The sequence below is a fragment of the Urocitellus parryii genome, chromosome 9 (assembly GCF_045843805.1).
Source record: "Urocitellus parryii isolate mUroPar1 chromosome 9, mUroPar1.hap1, whole genome shotgun sequence".
Lineage (NCBI taxonomy): Eukaryota > Metazoa > Chordata > Mammalia > Rodentia > Sciuridae > Urocitellus > Urocitellus parryii.
In genome coordinates, this window is record NC_135539.1 from 60,200,563 (window position 1) to 60,213,917 (window position 13,355).

Here is a 13,355-nt window from a genome sequence, read left to right on the forward strand (position 1 = left end):
GTTGCTATAACAAGCTACTATAGACAAGATGGTTTATAAACAACAGAAGTTTCTATCTCACCGTTCTGGAACCTGAATGATCAAGATCAAGATGTCATAAAGGCAAGGACCTCCTTTTTGGTTCCCAGATGGCACCTTCTCAGTGATTCTCCATGTGGCAGAAAGACGAAGGGAGCTATCTGCCATCACTTTTATAAGGACACTAATCCCATATATGGAGACTCTGTGCTCATCACCTAATCACCTGTCAAAGGCTCCATCTCCTAGTACCATCACATTAGGAGAATAGTTTTCAACATATGAATTTGGTGGGGGTGGGGACACAAGCATTCTGAATATAGCAAAGTTCTTAAGTTATTTTAAAATACAAAAGACAAATAGGAAGGCCATCAATAGTACTGGGGGAGGTTACAACATTGTTTTTGTTTCAAATAATTACTGCCAGCATAGAATTTATCTCATTATTTATCAGACCAGCGGGGAAAACAGTGACCACTTTAAATGTATTGGCTACCATGTTTGCATCTCTAGTCCTGATTTATTTTGAAAGCTGAAACAGAGTAGGGTTATTTGATTAGATGCAATGTAAGAATGTCAAGGGTCGATGGGAAAACTGGTCAGATTTGAAGGATGTCATGAAATATGTAGTGCTCTGCTAATGCTTCTCATGCCTTTATTTGGTTCCATAGGCAAAACCATTAGCTTGTTAGCCATAATGATTCTGGTTGGGGACAGCCTGCATAATTTTGCAGATGGCCTAGTGCTAGGAGCAGCTTTCTCCTCTTCATCTGAGTCGGGAGTGACCACAACAATTGCAATCTTGTGCCATGAAATTCCACACGAGATGGGTAAGTCTTACAATAGAATCACTCTTTTGCTAATTGTTGAGAAAGTCCTAATATACTTCTAGCCAGGGTTTACTTAGATTCTTTTTCCAACATACAATTGAAAGATGAATACTTCATGTTTATGATTTATTTAAACCATAAAAGAAGGAAGGCACCAAAAAATTCCTATACCTTGAGATAAAACTCAAGTCGTTTCCTTTCTGATCTTTCCCAAGTCCAGAAATGATGATGGATTCCAGAGAATTCTGTATGAGAGAGTCATTCAGAGAACTCTCCTTTTAGAGAACTCTGGCAAGGGTTTTAAATTCTGCATGCTAAATGTGGGAAAATATTAAGAGGGGGAACTTCACCCATTATGTTAGAAAACAGGCCAATGATATAACATAACATTTAAATTGAAACCAACTCATGGTTTACCAACTTGATTTAAACAAAATGTTTAAAGCCAAGCATAAAATTGAAATGACAGGCATATGGTAGCAGATACATATAAGACTTCTTTTTCCGGATAATCTTAATAGCCCTGAAATTCAAGTCCTGCCTCCCAGGAACCAAGATGGGATAAAATAAAGATTTCCAAAGCGGACTCGGAAATAGTACAGATGGATCTGTGTCTGTGCATGCACACACCAATGTGCCTCAGGGACATGACTCTTCACAGTCATTTTTCTGCTTCTACTTTCAGCCTACCTGGCCTCTTGGACCACCCCTTGCTCAAGGGTGTTCATTGATCAAAGTCCTGTCACTGACTCATTGTTAACTCATCTTTCTTGGAGTAGTTTATCCTGAGCTTACTTATGTATATCTGGTCTAGAAGTTGTACCCTACATCCCTATGAGTAGCTACTGTGATAGTGGCTGATCCTTGATCCAAAATCACAGGGCAGTGGGACAGTCTGCAGCAAACCCACAAAATTACTTCAAGACGTGTTCATGGGACCCATTATGTAATGGAACTAGGAAGTAGAGTCCCAGGGCATCTCTTTATTTGATGTTCATCTCTTCTAATCCCTGAGATTAAGAAATAGATACTCTGAGATTTAGATAGATCATTCTTTATTTAGAGGATAGGGATGTATGGAAGAAGGTTGTTTTTCTGTACTCATGAAGACAGCAAAATGATTTTCTGAAGGAAAAATTTGTTCTCTTGACTTGTAATGAATTTTTAAAAAAATATCTTAACTGGTTTTATCTTTCCCAACAGCAGTTTCTGCATCAGTAAGTTATTGAAGTCCATATAATGTCATGATTTCCCCTGGTAAATTGCCAGGCATAAATATTTAGAAACCCTGGGATAGAGAGTGACTCTATTTTGCATTTATCTAAGTTGAAAATGCATGGGATATCAGGAACTGAAGAATATGTCATAGACCTCTCTGTATAGGCTCTATTTAGGAGAAGCAAAAGGAATAGAATTTCACACTGCAGCTCCCTATCAGTAGAATGAACTTGCTGAAAATCTTATAGAAATACAGGACAGCACTTTTACTAATTTATCAGTCAACTTTACAAATGAAATTGGTTCCAGCTTCTGAGATTAGAAACAACCGAATAGCACATTACTTTTCAGACATCACTAGTTAAATGATAATTACACTCTTTTTTCCCCTTAAACTTCAGGAGACTTTGCTGTGCTTTTAAGCTCTGGACTCTCTATTAAGACTGCCATTCTGATGAATTTTATAAGTGCTCTAACTGCCTTCGTAGGACTATACATTGGCCTCTCAGTGTCCACTGATCCATGTGTCCAAGACTGGATCTTAACAGTCACTGCTGGAATGTTCTTGTATTTATCCCTGGTGGAAATGGTAAGCTCTTTTGGCTTTTCTATTTTGTTTTGTAAACACTGAAAATGTAAAAGCATTTTAAAAAGTACATGCCTGTAATCCCAGCAACTCAGAAGGCTGAGGTAGGAGGATTGCAAGTTTTTGAGGCCAGCCTCTGATACCTTAGTGAGACCCTGTCTCAAAATTAAAAAAAAAAAAATTTAAAAGTCTGGGGATATAGTTCTCTGGGGATATAGTTCAGTGGTGGAGTGCCCCTGGATTCAATACCCAGTACGAGAGAGAGAGAGAGAGAGAGAGAGAGAGAGAGAGAGAGAGAGAGCGCAATAAGCAATTAAAATGGAAGGGTAAATAGGTACAAGATAAGAAGAATATAGATAATAATATATTTAAATGACTAAGTAAATATTCAATGAAATCCAATAAGGTAAATTGAAGTAAAAAATAACATAATTTCAGGTACAGAAAATATTGACATTCTATTAGTCATCTAAGTGGAAAGAATGAAATGTTTATAATTATCAAAATGTGGCTTATTCTGTTCCAGTATTGCATCTTGTATATAATGTCTGAACTCCCAGTTGACAAATGAAGTGTTTTATTAAACAACCATTTTACTCATACAATGAAATATAGTTCCATGGAATTTATCATCAATGATTATTTGATTTAATCAACCAATTATATTTTTAAAATAAAAATTCATCATTGAGTTTAACTGCCAAAGGTCTATGAGCTAGAAAAATGAGAAAGATTATGAAAGCATTTGTTCTATAAAATGCAACATGTTTCCTCAAGAGTTCCTCACTGACACTAATCACAACTCAATTATCATGTTTCATTCCTATAATCTTATGAAGGATTCGAAGCTGGGAAATTTTACCCTTTTATTTTAATTAAATTTTTCCCCTCTTAAATTCTGGTTCCTATAAGATACCAGTCTATATTTTTCAGATTGCCCTCTGTTGGACTTCAAAATATTTTCTGGGTAATGATCCTAATGATTATCCCTTCTGATGGCTTGGACTAGGGCAGATAAAAATTCAATAAATTGGCAAAAGAAGCATTGAAGACTGAAAATCAATCTAAATGGGAATAAATTATGTCATTATGTATGTTGAGAGGATAAAGCAAACTAAAGCAATGCTGGAAGTAATATGTCTAATAGATCGGACAGCAGAATCAGCTATAGCCCCAAGAGTGAATAAAAAGAAATGTTTCATGAAGAAAAAAATTATGCAATCAGGAGCCTGGGCTGATGCAATCAGAATGGTGCTTTCTAGAAGACTGCAGAAAGGGAACTCTCAGAGTAAACACCATCATTTTAAACCCCTAAGTATTTCTTTTCCTTAATTCTTATGAAATCCAAGTAGCTGAGGTTATTACCAAATAAATGTACTTCCATATTTAGAATTGTTCGTGTATATTATTTGGGATGTTCAGAAAATTTTATTAATTTTGATAATGAAGCTAAAAGTGGAGTAGATTCAACCCTCCCTTTCTGAACCCCATCCCCTCAACCCCAACCCCCAACCTGTGGTCGATGTGACAGCATCCTGTGATCCCTCCCATGTGAGAAATTCAGATTACCAGCTTTTTGTGACTTCAAAAACATACTGTCACTCACCATGACATGACATGGGTCTATCCTTTGTTTAAAATGTCTACATATCAATCTTCAGATTCACTCTTGAGCCTTCAGATTTTCAGATTTCTAGTTTCTGTTTTCTTTATGGGGTCAGTTGGGGGCAGTTGCTGTATTCTTTGGAAGTTTATTCTGTTTTTAACCCAGACTGGATCTCTCTTCAAGTATGATGGATGTATATGTACGTACTCAATCTTTTTTTCTTTGTTATGGTGTCTTAAGCTTCCAAAATTGATCTGGGAAGATTATCAAGTGCCATTTGTCATGTAGAACCCTAAGCTAAATGTGTCATTTTTCTCCTCAATGTCTCTGCTACTTATCTGGTAAGAGTAAGTAATTGCTTTATAAGAAAGCAATGTAGCCCATACCCTAGGAGACTCCAGCGAGCATAAATCTTGACCTTATTGCAGATGACTATTGGCCAAGGGGGGGGGGCAAAAAAAAACATATCCTGGCAAAAAGACAGGAAAGTAAATACTCTGAGTTTCCTGGGGCTGCTTCCTAAAATCCAGGTCGCCTGCTCTCACGGCCTTCTGAGTAACTTCTAAACAAATACAGCTCTTTCACATAGCAGCAAGTTTAACTATTGCTGTATTCTGGGGCTGTGCCAAAGAAAACAGTCTGTCGTTTAAAGAGAAGAAAACAAGGTTCCAAGACTCTGTGAAACAGCAAAGAAAATAAATGACAGCAACTGAAGGGTAAAGGGGAATATTCTAGAATACTCGTTACTTGCTATATTTACCAGGCACTTTTCTGTGCAGGGTTAACGTGAAAAGATTAGCTAGATGTTTGTTTGTTCGTTTCAAAGAAACGGAGTGTGTTATTTCAAACTCCTGAAAGAGAAAGAATGAGAGGCAAGAATGGGGGCCATTAGCTATGAGGTCAACAAAGAAGAAAGTCTTCTCTGGGGAAAATTGCCAGCCTTTTCTCCAAAGTGGAAGGCCTAAACCCAAGCCTGCTGACTCCCAGTCGCGTTGATTGATTTCTAAAGAAGTCAAGAATGAATGCAGCTCTGTGTGGCCCCAGGAAATCAGTTTTCTGCTATGAAGATCAGTGTCCTAGTGGATTTTCCCCAAACCAGAAACAAGGGTGACTGTGAAAGCCATTCTGTGGGGACATGACTTCAGAGAGCAGAAGCAAAGTCCTGAAAAGGGAAACAGACCATCCCACAGGACCCTCCGGAGGAAGCCTTGAAAATTTACTTTAAACTTACCTGGAGAGTGAAAAGGCCTTTGTCTATATGGGCTCTTGTCCCATTTTTCAAAACTGTTCCTACAAGTATCTTCTCTCCACACTCCTAGACGAAGCATGTTGGAGCACCAAGGTCATTCCCACTGAGCTTATGTGCCAAGACATCAGAGAGCCCCAAATCAGGAGAAAGGAATGTGGTCTAGAACTGAAGCAAGGGTCTGTACAAAACTAGTCAATACCCACTTGGAACTGATCTCTGCAGCAGTGGCTGGGGTAGGAGCCTTGAGAATAGAATCTAACACAGTGACGTCCATCAACAGTCGGCCCCTTCTACCCGCTCAGATATGCTCATAACCACTTTTAATTTTAAGTCCCTTCTATCCCAGAGTCCCCTTATGATGGTAGCCAGTCAAAAACTCCATGAGAACATAATACAAAATAGTTGGCAGAACAAGTGCCAAACCCTGCTGTTTTAGTCAACTTTTTCATTGCTGCGACTAAAAATCTGTTCAGAACCATTTTAGGGGAGGAAAAGTTTATTGGAGGGCTCACGGTTTCAGAGGTCTTAGTCCATAGAAGGCCAGTTCCATTCCTTAGGGTTTAAGGCGAGGCTGGACATCATGTGGAAGTGTGTGGCAGAGGACAGCAGCTCACATGATGATCAGAAAGAAAAAGAGACTCCATTCTCTAGATACAAATTACATACCCCATAGCCACGACCCCAAAGAACCACTTCCTCCAGTCCACTCCACCTGCCTCCAGTCACAATCCAGTTAATCCCATCAAAGAGCAAATCACAGATTAGGTTAGGGATACAACCCAATCATTTCTCCTCCAAATCTTCTTGCATTGCCTCACACAGGAGCTTTGGAGGAATATCTCACATCCAAACCATAACACCTGCTGCTCTGGAGGCCTTATTTGATACTGAACATCTCCGACTTCCAGCACCCAGTCTTCATCCTCCTCCCCTCCAGGCAGCATTTGGCTGACATAGATTCTCTTTCCGGAAGAAGAAGCCTAGCTCTTCACTGAGGAGTCTGAGTCCTAGTTGCTTTGTTCTTAGCGGGTCCTGTTTCCTCTAGTGGCCTGTTTACCATTCTACCAGACTTGAAATCATCAAGAGAGGCTCCAAGGACTCCCCCAGTTTCTGGATAGGTTCCTTCTTCCCCCATGGGGTGGCAGTAGCCCTAGCTTCTCATGAGGACTCCCACCAGTGTAGTGACATGTTGTTGGTATTTGATCCACTGGTATGGGAACCCCAGATGATCACAGAGTGGTCATAGCTTTATGTTCAATGGAAACATTATTTTATTCCCTGGTGCATTCTCCCCAAGAACACAATCCACAATCTAACTGTGCCTAGCTTTATAGGAATAGTAAGCACAGATGTCATGATTGTAGAAACTAGTAATGACGGTGTATCAATGCTTTACGATTGTTTTGTTGTTTCCACTATGATCACTTTTCCTGCCTTCCTTCTTAAATGTATTTACTTTTTATTCTTTTGCTTTATGAGGTAAAATATTATATCATGTATTTTCAATCATTATTATTTTCTAATATTAGCATTTAAAGCTATACATTTCCCTCGAAGCACTGCTTTAGCTGACTCATATATTTTATTTATTTATTTAAAAATTTTTATTGGTTGTTCACAACATTACAAAGCTCTTGACATATCATATTTCATACATTAGATTGAAGTGGGTTATGAACTCCCAATTTTACCCCAAATGCAGATTGCAGAATCACGTTGGTTACACATCCACAATTTTACATAATGCCCTATTAGTGATTGTTGTATTCTGCTACCTTATTTTAATATGTTGAGTTTTCAATATTGATCATTTTGAAATGTTTTTAAATTTCTCATGTTGTTTTTTGTTTCCCTTTTGATCTATGGGTTTTATAGAAGTAGGTTACCTATCAGTATGCAGACTCTTTCTAAAATATTTTAGTTGTTGATTTTAATTGAATTCCCTTTTAGAGTAAGGGTGTATTCTATTCCATTTTTACCAACTGAAATGTTTTGAGACTTATTTTATGGTTAAGCACAAAAAATATTGACAATTTTAATGAATGAACCCTAATACATTTGAATATTGGAGATCAAATTTGGCAGCATTGGAGATCAAACCTAGGACCTCAGGCATGCTAAGTTAGAACAGCAGAATACAATAGACACTAGTATGGCCCTATGTATAAACGTGGCTGTATAACCAGTGTGATCCAGCAATCTGTACACGTGGAAAAATAAGATTACGTACCCCATTAGAATCAAATGTATGAAATGTCAAGATCATTGTAATGTTTTGAGCAACTAATAAAAATTTTTTTAAAAAATAATATCTTATTCTCTCTTAGAACCCAAAGTTCCTTCTAAGAAAATTCTCAGAATTAGAACTCAAGAGGATTTCTTGTATACAACTTCTTTAAAGTTTACAAATTCATGCAGAAGGAAGACACAAGCCCTCAAGTATTGATTTTTAGCAGATTGGATAGAGAAATTTCATTTTATTAACTACTATGATTTTTTATATAAAGCATAGATTTATTAATTTATAAAACATAAACGGATTGTGCCAAGGTTTATTTTTGGATCTGAATCAATGTTTGAAATCTTTAGGCATTTTTAGGCTTTACAACCTGCAGAAACTGTTTCCATAGCAACAGATGTGTAGAAACCTCAAGGGGCTGTCCTGTAAATGTACCAAGAGATGTCCTTAGAATAGGGGAACTAAACACCTGCCCAGTGTTCTCTACATTAATATAACCTAAGCTGATGGTGGAGGATACTCAGGAAGGCAGGCAGAATGAAACTCAAACAAAACAAAGCTGAGGTGCTGGCTCCATGGAAATTCAAGACAAATTAGTTGAGAGTACAGGTGACCCTCTGTATCTCCAGGATTTGGCCAACTGCAGATCAAAACTATTTGAAAAATTATTGAATCTGTACTGAACATGTACAGACATTTTTCTTCTTTTTATTCACTAAACAATATGGTACACCAATTATTTATGCATCATTTGCATCACTTTAGGTATTATAAATAATCAGGATGATTTCAAGTATATGGGGAGGATATGTGGAGATTATATATAAATACTACTCCATTTTCTCTAAGGGACTTGACCATGTGCATATTTTGCTGAGATAGGTCCTGTACCAATGCCCACATGGATACTGACAGGTAACCAAATGTCCTATTTCCAACCTTTCCCCTGCTCTTGCCCAATCTTCCTTATCACATAGTTTTCCAATCTGCCCCCCACCTACATTTTGGATGCTCTTTTGAAAATTCTCTCCTTCTTCAAGATGATTGCTGCTGATTTCACTTATATAGTAATGGAGGAAAGATCAGAAAGAATGGAGAACAACTTATTGCCTACCCTTTTCTAGGAAGTATCTCCCAGAAAGGATATCTTGGCCATATTTTCCCTGGAGCTTTTTATAATTTCCATGTAATTTTTCTTGTGGAAAAGGCAAATAAAGAGCATTTAAAATATAAACTTAATTTTCTCTATGTTTAAAAAATACACAAGAATGCAAAATAAGACCTGAAACCCAGACAATAAATCAATAGTCCAGATCAAGTAGATCATTGGCTTCTTTAGAGGTATTTTAGTTTAGTAAATGCAATGGCTTCAGGGTAGTAAATTGAGTGAAAACATTAAGTGAAAAAAACAGACTTCTCTTTGTTTAATCACAGGATTATAAAATTAAACTATAATCATATGCTTTTAGGATATTGATCCCATTCTCTTCTCCCCATTATGTTTTTTTTTTTTTTCATAGTATTGGGCATCAAACCAAGGGCCTTCCTCATGGTAGGCAAGCACTCTACTACTGAGGTACATTACTGGTCCTCATTCCTTTTTTTCAATTTACTGAGTTTGATGGAGTCAATCAGAAATCCAGATAAGTTCAATGCAATTAAGTAATAATATAGAATCATTAAATCGAGTCTGATAAATGAATCTCTTTCCATCTAAAAAACAAATAAGTCACCTTTTCTTATAAGTGTGGCAATAGCTGGGTAACATCCTTTAAATACCATCCATCCATGTGAAAGGGACAATTTGTATGAAAAAGACATAAGAAGCAACCCTTAAATACAAAATTGTTTGTAACAAATATTGCATAATGTTTGAAATCAATGAGTATAACTGGCATCATTTTAAATACTCTTTGCTGAGAAATGACCCATGTTTAAAACTTACCCCAGGCAGCAAAATTAATATAATTTAACATTCACAATTATTTCCTTATAAAAGCAAGAAGTATGAATCATTCTTACCAACAACTTTGAAAGATTTCTATTCTCTTTGTGTCAAAATCAGCTGAACCCTACCCTTAGAAAATTTCTACTGAGACAATGATTAATAGACCTAACTTTGATAAATGCTGAACTTACTCTATGACTTAATAAATGAATACTGGAACTTTTTATGCATTTTTCTCCTAATATCTCTTTTCTTCTAGCTCTTCTTGAACTTATTTTTTTTCTCATTTTCTCTCTATCCCGCCCTCTCACACACCAACCGAAGTAATTGTTTCTTAGAAAAACACTGAAGCTGGCTGATGGCTACCTTTTGGCTGAACTATAGAATTAAGAATTTGTCTAAGTGAATTGTTTCCCCTAGGACAAATGGAGGGGTAAATTATTAAGTAGAGGCTAAAAGCAGGTCCCATTTCTGTCACTTCTAACTATATGTGATGACGATATGATCCTTAACTTACCAGTTTCCAAAAGATAAATTTTCACTTATCTTTTGCTATAAACTGCATCATAACTTGCTTTGGAAAGGTATCATTGGTATTTTATAGGCCTATAATATCCTGTATGTAAATATCGACGAGATATTAAAGTTTGAAAAGTTGCGGTTTTAAAGGTTTCCTTGAGGAAATTCTCCAGTTGCCTATCCCACATGTACGGAGAGCTGTGGTCCCTGCCTTCTGGCTTGATAAGAAAGATTTACACTGCTATATTAAAGTTTTTTTTTTTTAAAAAAAGCTACAAATTGAAAAATACCTCAATTCAAAATAGGACCTGTCTTTAATGGGACTATATCAATTTTAGGATATTTCCAGTCAATCAACATAGTAATCTGCGTTGAGGATTGTACTATTACTAATCAAATATGATTCTAAAATAAAACACACATTAACATCTCCCTTTTCATGGGTGTCGAAAGGGGAAACAAAGAAAATAAATCCAGAAGAGAAAAGGGAAAACTTTATAGTCACACCCCAAACATTTATTGAATTCAACTCTTGGGATTATTAAAAGCAAGAAATGATATGTTTTTTTTTAAAGGAATATTCAAGAGCAAATTCTCATTCTCCAGAGTATTGTAGAAGAGAAATCCTACAAGGTCCTCCTGAGATTTTGCAGAGGATAAAACTTCATCTCTGTAGAAGTGTATTCTTTTCCAACCAGGTCTAATCAGAGGAACAGCCAGGTTCCCTAAAGGGAAGGAGACTCTAGGTATGAATCTCTCCATCTCTTTTAGGTCAATCACAAAGAAATTTGAAGTAGACAACACTACAGATGATTAAAAGAAAGGGCTTCTAATTCTCCAGAAATGGACTGTTTTTTGATTACTTATGAAACATGAGAGCTGAGATCTAAACATAACCCAGAATTTCATGTGTCTAAGTGAAATGTAATGGCAATGAATCCTTATCAAGCAGTAAACGACCCTGTTATGGTCTGAATGTGGTTTGTCCCCCAAAGGCCCATGTTCTGGAAGCCTAGTCCCTAGTGTGGTAGTGGAAGCTTTCAGAGGTGAGACCTAATGGAAGTAGTCAGGTCATGGGGTCTCCACCTTCATGAATGGATTCATGCTCCAAGTGTAGTGGGCCTTACAGGACTGGATTATTCCTTGCAGAGTGAGTTCTTATGAAGTATGGGTACCCCATGTGTTTGGCCCCTTCTGCAAGTGGTGGGTTCCCAGGCTAATAGCTTTTGAGGCTGAAAGTCCAAACTCAGGTGGCCCCCACCATTGGTTCAGACTCTGAGGAGGGTCTAACAATGGGTGGCATCATGGTATGATGAGATTCACTTTAGAGCAAATTGGGTGGTCAGGCATGCTCTTGTGAGAGCTAACTCAAGTTCCAGGAAAATTATGGTAATCCCTTACAAGGGCTGCTTCCACAGTGACTTAGGACTTCCCACTAGGCCCCACCTGAGGTCCACACTACCTCCCAATGTTGCCACACTGGAGACCAAGCCACACATGAACCCGAGGAGGACAAACCACATTGATATTATAGCACTGTACAGGGCTTTCACCTCCTTAGTTGACTTTATTCTCACAAATATTATTCTTTTGGGTACTATTATAAATAGAATTATTTTCTTATTTTCCATTTGGATTGTTCATTGTGAATAGATAGCATCTGACTTTTCTGTACTGATTGTGTCTTTCAACTTTGCTGAATTTATTTATTTGGATATTTAAATATCTTGGGAGTAGAAAGCAGTGTAGATTCTCCTTAATGAATTATTATTTAACAGAAGGATATATTCTATAATTTGTATTTTTAAAAATATTATGCTATATGTATAAAATATAGAGAGTGGAGACCAACTTGTAAGTCAAAGGGATTCCATACCAACCACATAAGCCCCTTTCTCTTGTTTTTGAAACTCACTAAAAACAAAAATTGGAATTTATTCCATCCAGTGATTCTTTCTTGCTTCTTCAATTTTAAATTTTGTTAATAAAGAGATATATATTAATGAACAACAATTTTTCTATTTTACTAATTCTTTTTAGCATGTTGTGATTTCATGGATAACTTTTTCTGTGAATTTTCTAGGAGACAGTGCATAGATAAAGAATTACACAGATTTTTGGGTCTTTCAAAAAATGGGTAAACTTCTGGGTGTCATGAAGAATCTTACGCAATTTGTGCATATAGAAGTACTCCTATGTGTCTCTGGGTAATCATGCTATCAATCAATAATTACCAACAGACTTTCAAAATCAAGAGAAAAATTAGTTGAATGCCTTATTAATATTGTTCTAAATATATTTAGACATATGAGTGTTCAAGAGATTAGTTCTTTTGTTTCTTTATCCATTTTTTTAACAATAGAAAGATGTTCCAGGGACTTCATATCAGTGATCAACATTAGAAAAAAATCTAGTACATTGGTGGTTCTAATGTGGAAAATACTTGGACTGAATCTTGTCCTGAGTTTAAATAGAAGACATTCAAATGGCACAATCTAGTTTGGACTTAGACACCAAACACTTCTGTAACTTAAAATATGCTACAGTTTTTCCTTCCTTTTTTATTTTTAAAGTAACAGGAATGTTTGGGTGGGACATAAAATGATGATCCATAACATGCTGGGTCTTCTCCAGGCAGATGTGTAGCTTCTGCAAAGGTAAGAGCACTCCTTCAGTTTACATTAGGGATAGATCAGTAGCCTATTCTTTTTTCTTATACTGCCTACAACAGAGGCCACTGACCACGTGTAGCCATTGAGCACTAGAAATGAGGCTAGATGAGGCTAGAGTAACTTTTGGAAGTGGATTTTCAAAAATTAATAAACTATTTTAGCACAGTTTTATGCTCTCAGCAAAACTGACCAAAAAGTCTAGAGAATTCTCATATGCTTCCTATTCTTACACACAAACACACCCTACCATTTTCCCCCTGCACTATGCTGGTTCATCCATTATCATCTACAAACCTACATTGGCACATCATTATACTGACACTCCATAGTTTATTTTAGGTTTTGCTCTTGGTGTCATGCATTCTATGGGGCAGACCTATGATAACATTTACCCATCACCGTAGTATCATATAGGATAGTTTCACTGCTCTAAATATCCTTTGTCTTTTCCTATTCATCCTTATTTTCCC

At 36.8% G+C, this 13,355-nt stretch overlaps 1 protein-coding gene across 4 annotated transcripts in view; it reads left to right on the top strand.

Moving 5' to 3' along the window:
• The window catches only part of Slc39a12 (solute carrier family 39 member 12), a 67,689-nt gene that overhangs the window by 35,538 nt on the left and 18,796 nt on the right, over positions 1–13,355 (top strand). For 3 of the 4 annotated variants that reach the window (XM_026407747.2, XM_026407748.2, XM_026407749.2), the window contains 2 exons: positions 690–848; positions 2,468–2,655. In XM_026407747.2, coding sequence (XP_026263532.2) covers positions 690–848; positions 2,468–2,655 — 347 coding nt within the window. The remainder of the gene's footprint in view (positions 1–689; positions 849–2,467; positions 2,656–13,355) is intronic. The other variant, XM_077802782.1, reaches the window with a different exon arrangement.